This window comes from Zingiber officinale, chromosome 6B (assembly GCF_018446385.1).
Source record: "Zingiber officinale cultivar Zhangliang chromosome 6B, Zo_v1.1, whole genome shotgun sequence".
Taxonomy (NCBI): domain Eukaryota; kingdom Viridiplantae; phylum Streptophyta; class Magnoliopsida; order Zingiberales; family Zingiberaceae; genus Zingiber; species Zingiber officinale.
The window spans coordinates 130,040,130-130,053,409 of record NC_055996.1 but is presented as its reverse complement, the minus strand read 5'-3'; the positions used below and the strand labels follow the sequence as shown (position 1 = coordinate 130,053,409).

Genomic DNA, 13,280 nt, shown 5'->3' with positions numbered 1-13,280 from the left:
AAACAAGCAACGCCAAGCAACGAAGCGCACCGAGCGAACGCGACGAGCTATTCACCCCCCCTATAGCTACTTTTGGTCCTAACAGAAGTGGGGATAGAGCAAAAGTAGTAAAGGTTGGGATTAATATTTATTTGATCTTAATTTAGTACTTAGATTTTATTAGTTAGGTAACTGCTCTCTCTTAATTTATATGTGTTTTATTATATCTAATCAATATAATATGCATTTCATAATTATAGGAAAAATATGATGAGCTCGAGCTAGCATATAGATGCTCACAAGCTAATGCTGATACCAAGGGATATGAGTCCTCTGTTGGCAATAATATGAGTTTATGGTTGGAGGTCAGTGGAGGACCCAAAAGAGAATAGATATTGGGAATGAGTTTCTTGAGCGTAACCCAAAAAATAGTTAGTACATCTTCTTCCACCCCACCATCAGTAAAAGCTCAAATAAATACCTTGATTGAAGAGGTTAGTCATTTGAGAGAGATATTATTGCCAAGAGATCAAGAAATGGCACAACAATAGGCGCTAAGGGATCAAGAAATGTTCCCAAGGAAATATCAAATGGCGTAAAGGGGTCAAGAAATTGGCGAGTTGCGCCGACAACAAGACTTTATAATGCAGCATCTTTAGTTAAGCTCCCCTCCAAGTCAGATTCCTCCCCATTTTGGTGATGATGGTGGCGACGATGATGGTGGTCATAATTCTTCATGATTTTAATTATGTATAAATGTTATTTGTCTCATAATTAGTGTTTTCAAATATTAATTCATGGATTGTGAACCTTTCACTTTTGTAATTTTTTATTAATATTAACAGGGTTGGTGAGGCGAAATCTATGTTAGAGGAAAAAGTAAGTATTAAGTTTTGTATTAGTTTAAGTGATTTTCTTTCATATTATAAATGATATTTTTTTTGTTTGTTTGTTTTGATGCAAAAAAAAAAAAAGATTGGATGGAGAAGAAAGTTTTTATAGAAGAAGAAGATGAGTTTGTATTTGTGTATTTTCTTTTAAATTAACTTGTTTAACTTCTTGGAGTGTTGGATATTTTTGGATATCATGAAAGACGGGGGTGAATCATGTGATTTTAAAAAACTTTCTTTTATTTTGAAATTAAGTACGCAGCGGAATAAACGAAAATAGAAGACGAGAAAAGATAAGAAAGACTGAAGCGATTATTTGGTTCGGAGCCTTCGACAACTCTTACTCCAAGACCCACGATTTCTCAAACCGTATCGATGGGTAATCCACTATAAACCTATTCTAGAATTGCTGGAAGACGGAATCGAATACAAGTACAAAAAAAGGGAAAATGTAACTGATGTGTTGATGATGAGGGGCCCCACCCCGCTGCCACGGTGGAGGTCAAAGGAAGTCAAAGTCAAGACGGTCAACGAGTGGACGGTGTTGGCTGGTCGGGCGAGGCATACTCTGACTGGGGCTCAAGCACCGACCCATCATCTTTGACATAAGGAATAATCAAACCGACGCTCAACGGACGTGCAGAAGCCGAGCCGAGCGGCTCCTCCGTTCAGCCTAGCAGCAGACTCGACATCAGATGAGTACACTGACAGTGAACTGCATGCCAAGCGGCTATCCCGCTCGGCCTAGCGATGGAGCATGTGGACAGTGGGCTTCCGACCGAGCCGTTGTCCCGCTCGGCCCGGTAACGGACGACACTAGGATAGCGGACTTTCAGCCGAGCGGCTATCCCCGCTGGCGCAACAATGAACTTTAAGTCGAGCGGCTATCTCGCTCGGCGTAACAGTAGACAGCTCAAGGATAGTATAATTCTGGCCGAGCGGCCATTCCACTCGGCCAAGTAACAAACACATCAGGATATATTTTGATATCCTTTTGGGAGCTAGTGCCGCTTACAGGCGACATGGTCAGACAGAAGATCGTAAGGCGGAAGCTTCTACTGTCACTTCAGAGATATGCTCGATCCATTAAGGTACTGTCTTAGGAATACTTTACTGACACGTCTTTTCAGAAAAAATTTTGTGATGCGTGCTCACCTTGGGAAGCGTAAACGTACGCTTTCGAGGCTCTATATAAAGGGGATCCAAGCATCGGCGGAGGTATGCTTAACACACGATTTCTACTGTTGCGCCACAGTTCTCATTGCTTCTTCTTGTTTCTTCTTGCTTCGTCGGAGACTGACATGAGCATCGGAGGGTCATCGTCGGGGACCCCTTCTCTGGCTCAGCACTGACGCTGCTTGTGTTGCAGGCAAGAGCAGAGTCCACGAAGTCCATAGGAGGTCAGCAGGAGCGTCACGTCCCCCGCATCCATCTCATCGGCTTTCGTACAAGATCAGTAACAGTCTACACTTTCCTTTTGCAAGTAAGAAAGATATACAAAAATATTAAAGCTTTACCAACACTTAGAGGTGTAGAGTCTGAACAAGCTCATGTGTCGGTGTTGGTCTGCCAGCAGTAGTTGGATGCCACGGAGTAGTAGTGTATGTAGGGGATCGGTCGGCCGGCTTAAAGAGGGGTTGGATAGACGGCGCCCCCAAATTGATTGATCTTCCTACACTTGTTAGTATGCGTAGCAGAATATACAAAACAAACAAGCTAAAGGAAATTAAACTAAAGACAAGAAAGAATGCAAACCAAGCTACACGATCATTTACGTGGTTCGGAGATAAAGCTCCTACTCCACGGCGTGTCCTTGAGGTGGACGATCTCTATCCGTCGGTGGATTACTCCCCGGAAGATCTCTGGCTAGCTCACGTAGCTCCTTGTGGATGGAGAAACCTCACCACAACTCTCACCAAGGACTCTTTACAAGCTAGGGCACAGGTAGACTACTAATAGAGATTAACCACCTCTATTTCGTCAACTATAACCAAGCTCCCAAGCTTTGGTAATATAGGTCGCGGGTTGAAAACCCCGCCTACCAGTCGACTACCAAAACATGCAGTCTACTCCCCTCTATGGAAATTCGACTGTTACATCCCAACAGCTCGATATCAGTCGACTGCTAAAACATGCAGTCGATTGATCCCCACTGACCGAACGAACAGAATCATTCTGTTTACACCCAGTCGACTGCATGTTTTAGCAGTCGACTGGTACAGTAACGCTACAGTACTGCTACAGTTACGCTACAGTAAAATCCTAAAATTAGGATTTTAGTCACTCCCACCAGCTATCAAGTCCACAAACCTAGCAGAATTTCAGTCTAGTGTCAGGTCCTCTAGATCCGTCAATTCCTGCACACTTGATAAAGATATCAGATAACACATAACCTAACTTTAACCATTTGTCATTCATTAAAATATATGTTTGACCATTGATGTCAACTACACCAACAATATGTTTCTTTAGACTTTTTTGTATGATTATATTTTGACAACTTTGGACTTTTGTTATTGTAGATTTAATTTCGAATATTCATAATATGTGTATATATATGTTAATTAGTGTAATAAAATGTTATAATGTTCAATAGGATGTGTTATAAGTGTAATAAGATGTGTGATAATACTAATTAGAATGTGTAATAAGATATGATAATGTTCAATAGGATGGGTTGGATGTACAAGATGTGTTATTTGAATTTGTTTTAAATAGGTTTGTAAATATATTGAATTGAATTGTATTAACACTATAAATTGAAGAAATGGAATAGTTCTGTCTATTTTTTATTTAGGGATGAATTTTGCGATGAAAAAAATTCATTGCCAAATTATCATAAATTACCGTGTATCGATAATTTGATGACGAATTATTTTTCGTCCAAAATTTCATCCCAGAATATGAGACGAATACACAGATTCGTCCCATATTCTGGGAAGAAATTGATTCATCGCAGATTAGTCAAATTAAAATTGGTGATAAAATAGTATTCATTGTAGATTTATCAACAAAATTATTATTCGTTGTCAAATTTGATCATCCCGCATTTGGTGATGAATCTATTTTTGTTACTAAATCTACTACAAATCGTAGTGTTGCCTAGGGAATTTTGTGACCAATTTTGTTTTTTTTTTGTATAATTAGCAACGAAAACCAAATTTGTCGCCAAATTTGACGATGAGTTTGAATTTTTTTTTCGTCGCATAATTTGGCGATGAAAATTTTGGAATGAAAAAATATTTCATCACAAAATTCATCCCAAAACTTTTTACGATTAAAATATTTTACAAATTCATCCCAGAATGTGACATTTTTTTTAGTGGATACTACTTGTTAGATCAATAAAATTTACATATCTCTATAGTAATATAATATTATCCGAACCTAAGCCCTCATAAATTTATTTTACACTCTATCCAAAAGATTTCACTTGATCCTACCAATAGAAATATCTTTGATCTTATAATCCTACGATATTTTTATATTTTTAATGTGAGATTTTGACCGTAATCTCAATAATTTTAACTTTTTTTAAAAAAAACACTCATTTGATATTCTTTTAATTTGGACTCTCTTTTGATATTTGTCCATAAATTTAGACCCCAATCACACAATATACATACACAATCTCCACATTATGCATACCTTTGAGAACTGATTTTCATAATTTCCTAAATTCCAACGCAGCGTAATTAGCAGTTATTTTTAAATAAATCACTGTTTTTAAAATCTATTTAATATAAATTTAAAAGATCCCGAATATAACCATGAAAGCTCAAGTCATCGGCGAAGTCCAGTGTCTTATTTTTCGCAAGCCCTCCAAATGTACCCCAAAGGCTCTATTGATATTGGGAAAGTAGGTGAATATTAATAAGGATATAATTGAGTAAAGTTGAGTTAAATGTTTGAGTTTAGTTTGTTTATAATTGAGTCGAGCTCAAATTTTATTTAACGAATGTATTCATGACTCGCGAATTTATTCGAACTTTTATCGAATCAAAATGAACTTAATAAATATAAATTATAAATTTAAATATTCATTAAAAATTAAATTATATATTTAAAGAAAATTATAATATTCTTATAAAAAATATATTTCATAAGTAGAAAATAAAATCTATAAATTTAATATCAAAATTATTATTATTTTATTTAAAAATTAATATGTTCATGAGCTAACGAGTCAAATATTATGAAATTTGAGTTTAATCTATTTATCTTAATAAATTTCATTAAATAAGTTCAAATGAATTTTTATTGAATCCAAATTTGAATAATTCATGGACAATCTGATTTATTTAAGTCCTTAAATATTAGACGGGAGACACATCTTATGTCTTAAATATGGAGTGTGACGTAACGAATGCATCGTACGTCTTGAAAGTCTTACAGACGTGTTTGCTTAGAAAACTAAATCAATTTAGATTTCTCATTCTAAATTATTCAAAACTACAAAATTATGACGTATAATGAAGATCAATAAGCATAATCTTCATAGTCGAGAACAACTGACTGCCCCGGCATGGCCCAACTCATCTTACGTAGCCTTAGTGGCATCGACAGCTCACGTCGTCGCCATCTCTGCCGTAAACCAGTCCTCTGCCGAAACATCTCCATTATTAATGTAACTGTTGCATGACATCTCGGGCATTTCAATAAATTTATACCACAATATTATTTTTATATTTCATATTTTCACAGACATACATCCTTTCCCACCACACGTACATACCACATCCAATAAAAATCTTCGTCTATTTACATGGACAAACTCATCGAGTTAATAAACAAACACTGTAGAGAACTTTTCACGTCTTCTTCAGCGCTTGAAAGGAGTTCGGTGAGACCCACCGACACGCCGCCCGCCCAGCTGAGGGATCCGCTGGGGACCGGATCGTCCTGCCCGGAACGCGAGATCGGGCCGCTAGAACCATCTCCGCCCCGACCACTGCGGACTCGACGCGTGTCCGTAACACAGCTGTCTTGATTTCGACTTCGATCCGCCCCGCCAAACTGGACCGACCCGACTCGTGGCCGGTTCACCTGATGTGACGCGATCACCGTGAGTTTTTTCGCTCGTAACAGTCTCCGATCGATGCGTTCAGTGTTTTGGAAGAGAAGTCAACGGGCTTTCCAGTAAGTGCTCGATGTGCGGTGACGTTCCGGTATATTTCCAGTAGCAGCTAGACCACGACTATAAATTTGGTAACTGAATACCGTGACGGTCTTTCACAGAAAAAACCGTGACGAAGTCGATTAGGCTGAACTTTGGTGCATATAAATTGGCTCGATGCATGTGACACATGCAGTGTTGCACGAAGACTTTAAATACAAATTACGCTATTTATTGATAACTCTAAAATGAATTAGTCTTGACGATAACAAATATATTTATGCGAACAATGTATTTTTGGTTCCGTACAATTTTGGCCTGACCTCAAGAACACGCATGCCAATTCCTTCTTCCCCTCTATATATACTCATCGAAGCTTTCCCATGACACCATTGATCAAGAAACACACTTCTTCCTCTCTCTGTCTCTTTCTCTCTCTCTCTCTTTCCGCCATTATTCTTCCATCTCCATTTCCCTCTGCCGCAAGTGCAATATCGGGGATGGCTTGTGCCGTTGCTTGCACCCTTCTAATAGGTCTGGCGGTAACCTATGTCCTCGTCAGAATCTCGAAGCACAAGATCAGTAAAGAGCCCCATCGCCGGCGCCGCCAGCTCAAGCTCCCTCCGGGATCCATGGGATGGCCTTACATCGGGGAGACCCTGCAACTCTACTCCCAAGACCCCAATCTCTTCTTCGCTACCAGACAAAAGAGGTTCCGATATAATAATTTGATTTCCTGCAAGTTGATTAGGATCTGAATTGTTTGTTTAATTTGTGAACCACGATGAACGCATGCATGCATGCAGGTACGGTGAGATCTTCAAGACGCGCCTGTTGGGCTGCCCCTGCGTGATGCTGGCGAGCCCCGAGGCCGCCAAGTTCGTGCTGGTGACGCAGGCGCACCTCTTCAAGCCGACGTATCCCAGGAGCAAGGAGCGGTTGATCGGCCCCTGGGCCCTCTTCTTCCACCAGGGCGACTACCACCTCCGCCTCCGCAAGATCGTCCAGGCCGCCGTCTCCCCTGACGCCCTCCGCGGCATCGTCCCAGACGTCGAACGCCTCGTTGTCCCCCTCCTCCGCTCCTGGGACGGCCGCGAATTCAGCACCTTCCACACCATGAAGCAGGTGAGAGCATTTGAGTCGTAGAATTTCATATTCGAGGTTCACGATTGAATCTGCAGGAAAACAGAGTGTGACAAGATGTACCCGCTGATTTCGCATGCAGCTCCCGTTCGATGCGGGCGTCCTTGTGATTTTCGGAGGTCAATTGGAAGATCGGCATAGATCGGAGTTGAAGAAGAACTTCTTCATCGTGGAAAAGGGTTACAATTCTTTCCCCAATTCCTTTCCCAGAACCACCTACCACAAGGCGATCCAGGTATCATATCAGCGAACACCTTCGTTTCCGCTTCATCCACCGACTGTTCGTTGCTCAATTTGATAATTTGAGTTTAAACCAGGCAAGAAAACGATTGGGCGGCATACTAGCCGAGATCATGAACGAGAGGAGGAAACTCGGATCGCCGGCGAAGTCCAACGATCTACTGTCGCGTCTCATGAACTCCGAGGAGCGCCTGAGCGACGACCAGATCGCCGACAACGTTATTGGCGTGCTCTTCGCGGCGCAGGACACCACCGCGAGCGTCATGACGTGGATCCTAAAGTTCCTCCACGACGACCCGAAACTTCTTCAGGCGGTCAAAGTACGTATACCGTAGAATTAATGATCCGGCGAAGAATTAATCTCTGACCTTGGAATTCTCGATCGATTCCTGATGATGCAGGACGAGCAAATGGCCATCTGGGATACGAACGAACAAGGACGGCGACCCCTGACGTGGGCCCAGATACGAAGCATGATCCTTACACACAAAGTAGATCTGTGCACCACTCTCTCCTTCTCACAGTTCAAACAAGAACTAGTTTTCATATTTATGAGCTTAAACAATCTTATGCAGGTCATATTAGAGAGTTTAAGGATGGCGAGCATCATCTCTTTCACCTTCAGGGAGGCAGTGGATGATGTAGAGTACAAAGGTATTTAATTTCTTCAATCGTCAATTGTAAACTTACTTCAGTTGTAGCATTTGAAGTGATCAGAGAAGTGTTAATGGATCACTTCTGCAGGATACCTGATACCAAAGGGATGGAAAGTGATGCCTTTGTTCAGAAATATTCACCACAATTCAGAGTTCTTTCGAGAGCCTCAAATCTTCAACCCTTCTAGATTCGAGGTATGACTATCGATCGTTTATCAAAGAGTTCCATTATTTAACTCATTTATTTATTCTCAAGAAGTGTAAACCACACAGGTTGCTCCAAAGCCCAACACCTTCTTTCCATTTGGGACTGGAATCCATGCTTGCCCTGGCAACGAGCTAGCCAAGCTAGAGATACTTGTTTTGATCCATCATCTGGTCACCAACTACAGGTATATTTATGCATTATCTCGGTCTGGTTCGAACCGCATGAATATCGACTAACCCGGTTCGATGTTGGTTGAACTGTGATGCAGGTGGGAGATCATGGGGCAGCAAGGTGGTGAGGTGGAGTGCTGCCCTTTCCCTGTCCCAAAGCAGGGCCTGGTGGTCAAGCTGTGGAGAGTGTCCGATAGCAGCAGAGCAGAACAATCTTCATGAAGCTACCTGGACAATTTTCTAAGTTTCGTTGTAGTTTACATCACATTCAAAGAATACCAGTTGGAGTACTTCTTACAAGGAAATTAAGTGTATATGAAGGTTCAAGCAGCAATAACCTTGGCTCTGGCTATTTCTTGTAATATGCAAAGTTCAAGTTAGAAAAAGTTTCTTCAAACACTTTCCAGACTTTACAGCATTTTGTCAGGATAAGGTATCGAAAGATTCTGAACAAATCTAGTGTGGGATAAGTTCAGCTCTCTGGTCAATTCATGAGAGCATTTTGTCAATATCGACGGATGAACAAAGTCTTGAAGCAGATGAGATGAGCTGAAAATGGGAGACTTGGGGCTTAAATGTACGACTCTTTTATGTCTAGAAATAAATTGTCGGCTCGCTAGAGATGCGCTGTCACATGGCTAAAATGGAAGACAAAGTGTTAAATTAAGGGTAAAAACTTAAAAGAGGGTCCATACAAACGTGTGATGGACGTTTCTTTCCCAATTAAAGTTAAATGGACTTTACATTTAAAGCAAATCATCTTAACAGCATTTTAATGAATCGCTTATATAAATTTATAAAATATTCATTCCACATAGTAGCGTATAGTTTCAAAATTTATAAATTATACATCTATTTTCAATTTTATCGATATCAGTCAATTGCTAATTAAAAATAATTGAATCGATTTAACTCTGTGTAAAAACGCTTGATACGGTACGTAAAGGTAGGACTTAGTTAAGGAGACGTGATAATCAAGAATCAAGAGAACGTGACAGTCAGGATTCAAGGGGACATGGTAGTCAGAAGTCAAGGGGACGTGACAGCCAGAAGTCAAGGGGATAGGTTACTTAGGCAAAAGGTCCAGGTCAGGAGTTGACTCTGAATGCTCGGTCGAGATGTCCATATCAGGGATCAAAAGGGTTGTGCGAGTAAGAGATCCAGGTCGAGAGGGCAAATGGGCGCACTAGTCGAAGTGCTCTAGTCAAAAGGTCGGGAAAGTAACATTAAGAATAAGGAAGAGGGGGGAGGAACCAATCAAGTCAGGATTTATAGACTGAAACTGCCGTGCCAAGCTATGCAGGGCAGGATTTACAGGTCAAATTTACAGATTGAGACTTCTGGGCTAGGCTATGCAGGGTAGGATTTACAGGTCAGGATTTACAGACTGAGACTTCTAGGCCAGGCTATGCAGGGCAGGATTTACAGGTCAAGGTTTACAGTCTGAGACTTCTGGGTCAGGCTATGCAAGGCAGGATTTACAGGTCAGGATTTCCAGACTGAGACTTCCGAGTCAGGCTATGCAGGGCAGAGTTCACAGACTAGGGCTTACAGGTCAGGACATGTTGGTCGGGATAGATCGGTCAGCCGGAACTTCTCCCTACAAGACGGTAGGTCACTACATGACAACTAAGCCAGAGAATTGTAGCCACTTGTCAGAGAATAATCATTGTATGTAAGGGTATATTCCAATGATCCATGACTCATTACCAGAAGAACCTTCTTGTAACCTATGATAGTGTTAGAGTGTATACTGAAAGCCTAAGCTTTCGTAAACATTTATTTTGAATAAAGAATCACATTTGGTCAAATTATCTACATTTGTTTGTAGTTGTTCAATTAGTTTATATTGTAGATAACATAGTATGTGGTGTCACATATAGAAGATAATGTTATCAGTACCTTATAAATTATAAACAGTAGCTCACGACCAAAATGGAAAGGAACAAACCATTGGAAGGTCGTAGTGTAATTAGGTATTAGTTTATCTTAACTATATAATTACATTAGTACACTTAGAGTGTATTGAGTAGGACCATCAGAGGTTGTTTTCTTTTATACTGACTTTATAAAGAAACAAAGACCTCAGTTATTATGGAAGTGTGTGCTTTTAATCCTAATATAATAACAAGCACATATATTTGATATTTATTTCTTTAATTTATCAATGAGTGAGATTTAGTTTGATAAATCAAAGCCCGATTAGTTGGGAAATGATATCACTTATAGTGTGTGTTGTTGATTATAGAAGGAAACTGTGTCCTAGTGATCTAGGTTGATAATGTCCCCAAGAAGAGCTCATAAGGATTGTCATATTAAACCCTGCAGGTGGACTTAGTCCGGCATGACGATAAGGTTAAGTGGTACTATTCTTGGACTAAGATATTAATTGAATGAGTTGTCAGTAACTCACTTAATTAGTGGACATTCGACATCTTAAACACAGGGAGACTAACACACTCATAATAAGAAGGAGCCCAAAAAAATATAATTTGGGATTGGTGCGGTAGTTCAATAATAGTTCTCTAGTGGAATGAATTATTATTGATAAAATTAAGTTGTGTGTTCGGGGCGAACACGGGATGTTTAATTTTATCGGGAGACCAAAACCAATTCCTCCTCTCGGTCCCTATCGTAGCCTCTTATTTATAGAATACTATACCCACCTATACCCACCTTCATACCCATGATATAGGGGCCGACCAAGCTAGCTTGTGGATCAAGCTAGGGCCGGCCAAACCATTGGTTCATGGGTGGCTGTCCCTAGCTTGAACCCAAGCTTAGGTGACCGGCCCTATTAAATTAAAAAAGAATTTTAATTTTAAAATTTTCTTATGTGAAAGATATAATTTATTGGAGAGATTTAAAATTAAAATATCTCTTTTATAAGTCTCTACAAAAGATTAAAGAAAGAGATCTCTTTCCTTATTTGTAGATTGGAAGGATATTTTATTTTTCTTCTTTGTAAATTATTCACATGTTGAAAAATTAAAATTATAGAAATTTCTTTTTATCAACCATGAATGGATTTTAAAAGGAAATTTTATTTTTTTTAAATTTCCGAAGACAAATAAGGAATTTTTAATTGTTGATTAAAAATTATCTTGTTTGCTCTCCATGAGGTGGCCGGCCATGACATGTTTAATTGGGAAATTTTATTTTATTTTTCTTAATTAATTCATGTCAAGGAAAGTTAAGGAAATTTTATTGTAATTAAATTTCCTTATTTGCCAAGGCTAAGGATTATAAAAGAGGGGGGTTTTGGGAGCCTTCAAGGTGAACAACCTCTATTATTTTCTCCCTCTTTTCTTCCTTGGTGTGGCCGGCTATCCCCTTTCTCTTCTCTCCATCCTTTGTGGCCGAACCTCACATCTTCTTTGGAGATCAAGTGGTGGCCGGATTCTAGCTTGGAGAAGAAGGAGAGAAAGTTTGTATCCCTTGGAGCATGGTTGGTGGAAAAAGTGTTGGAACCCCAAGGTGTTTTGATGTGATCAAACAAGCTAAGTTAGGTCCTGCGTTTGTTTAACCCTTGTGTCTAAGTGTGCAGGAGCTTAGGAACACAGGAAGTCGAGCGGAAGACGCGGCTAGCGAGAAGGACGGCACGGGAGAGAGCCGACGGGCTCGGTGCGTCCGAGGGATAAGGTGACCGCGGAAGAGTACACCGGTGGACGAGAAGAACGTGCGCGGCGTTCGAGGGACGAGAAACCGAGAAGGCTGCTCGAGGAGAAGGCCGGAACATGGGTTCGGGTGAGCCCTATTCCGGATGGCCGAGATCACCCAAGCTAGTGGAGCCGGAACAGAAGACCCGGACCGAAACGAGCTGAACCGAAGCGGAGCGACCGGACGGAAAAAGTCAACCAGAGTTGACTTTTGGGGTCCGGGGCGCCCGGACCGAAGTTTTTGACCAGATCGAGTCAAACTCGATCTGAACGTTGGGGGATAAAGTTTTATCCCCCTAGGGCTCCCGGAACCCCTTCGGGGCGCCCCGACCAGTGCTATAAATATAGCACTGGTTTGCACAGATCATTAGAACTCACTTGTAATCAATTCCTTCTGTGCTTTCAATTCTGTTCTATTCATTTGTGTTGTCAACGTTGTAAAGAGGCTACTCCGGCAAGAGGAGAATCAGATAGTTCGCTTACATTCCTTGGATTAGCAATCCCCTGATTGCAAACCAAGTAAAACTCTGGTGTCTGCTTTTCTTTACTTAGTCTCTTTTATTTATTTATTTCAAGTGTTCATTATATAGTTGAAATCTGAGAAAGGTTCGAGTTTTATTTTGTAGGGCAATTCACCCCTCCCCTCTTGTCGGCCTCCAAAGGTACCAACAAGTGGTATCAGAGCTAGGCGCGCTTCAGGAGGACTAACCGCCGATCGAAGCAACAAAGATGGCCGGACCAAGCATTGTTCCACCAAAATTCGAGGGGAACTTCGCAGACTGGAAGCGTCGTATGGAGGTATTCCTAAAAACATATTTTGAAATTCGATTTATTATGAAATATGATTTTGTAGCTCCAATAGATAAAGATGGAAAAGAAAAAGAAGAGAGCGATTGGACAAAGAAGGAGCAGAATGAGTCGGTAGCAAACAGCCGTGCGGAACATCACCTGCTGAGAGGTCAACCTCATCGGAAACTATTTATCTGCTAAAGAACTTTGGGAGAAGTTCTTGGAACTCCACGAAGGCACGTCCGAAGCAAAGCTCGCTAGAAGGGACATCCTCCGCAACAAACTGATGAACATCCGTCTGGAGAAAGGTGAGAAAGTAGCCGGTCTATATGCAAAGGTAAAAGAACTAGTTACTGGTCTCGAAAACCTTGGTGAAACGGTAACAAACCGGGACACTATACGCTACGCGCTCAACGCGTTTCCAAGAACT

At 40.8% G+C, this 13,280-nt stretch overlaps 1 protein-coding gene across 1 annotated transcript; it reads left to right on the top strand.

Annotated features, from left to right (window-relative positions):
* The first annotated feature begins 6,391 nt into the window (after positions 1–6,391).
* On the top strand, positions 6,392–8,996 carry LOC121989515 (abscisic acid 8'-hydroxylase 3-like). The gene is made up of 9 exons (XM_042543607.1): positions 6,392–6,697; positions 6,792–7,110; positions 7,211–7,363; positions 7,446–7,688; positions 7,770–7,859; positions 7,944–8,022; positions 8,113–8,219; positions 8,298–8,416; positions 8,501–8,996. The coding sequence occupies exons 1-9, from the start codon at positions 6,486–6,488 to the stop codon at positions 8,622–8,624; spliced, it is 1,446 nt and encodes a 481-aa protein (XP_042399541.1). The 5' UTR covers positions 6,392–6,485; the 3' UTR covers positions 8,625–8,996.
* Positions 8,997–13,280: the final 4,284 nt, after the last annotated feature.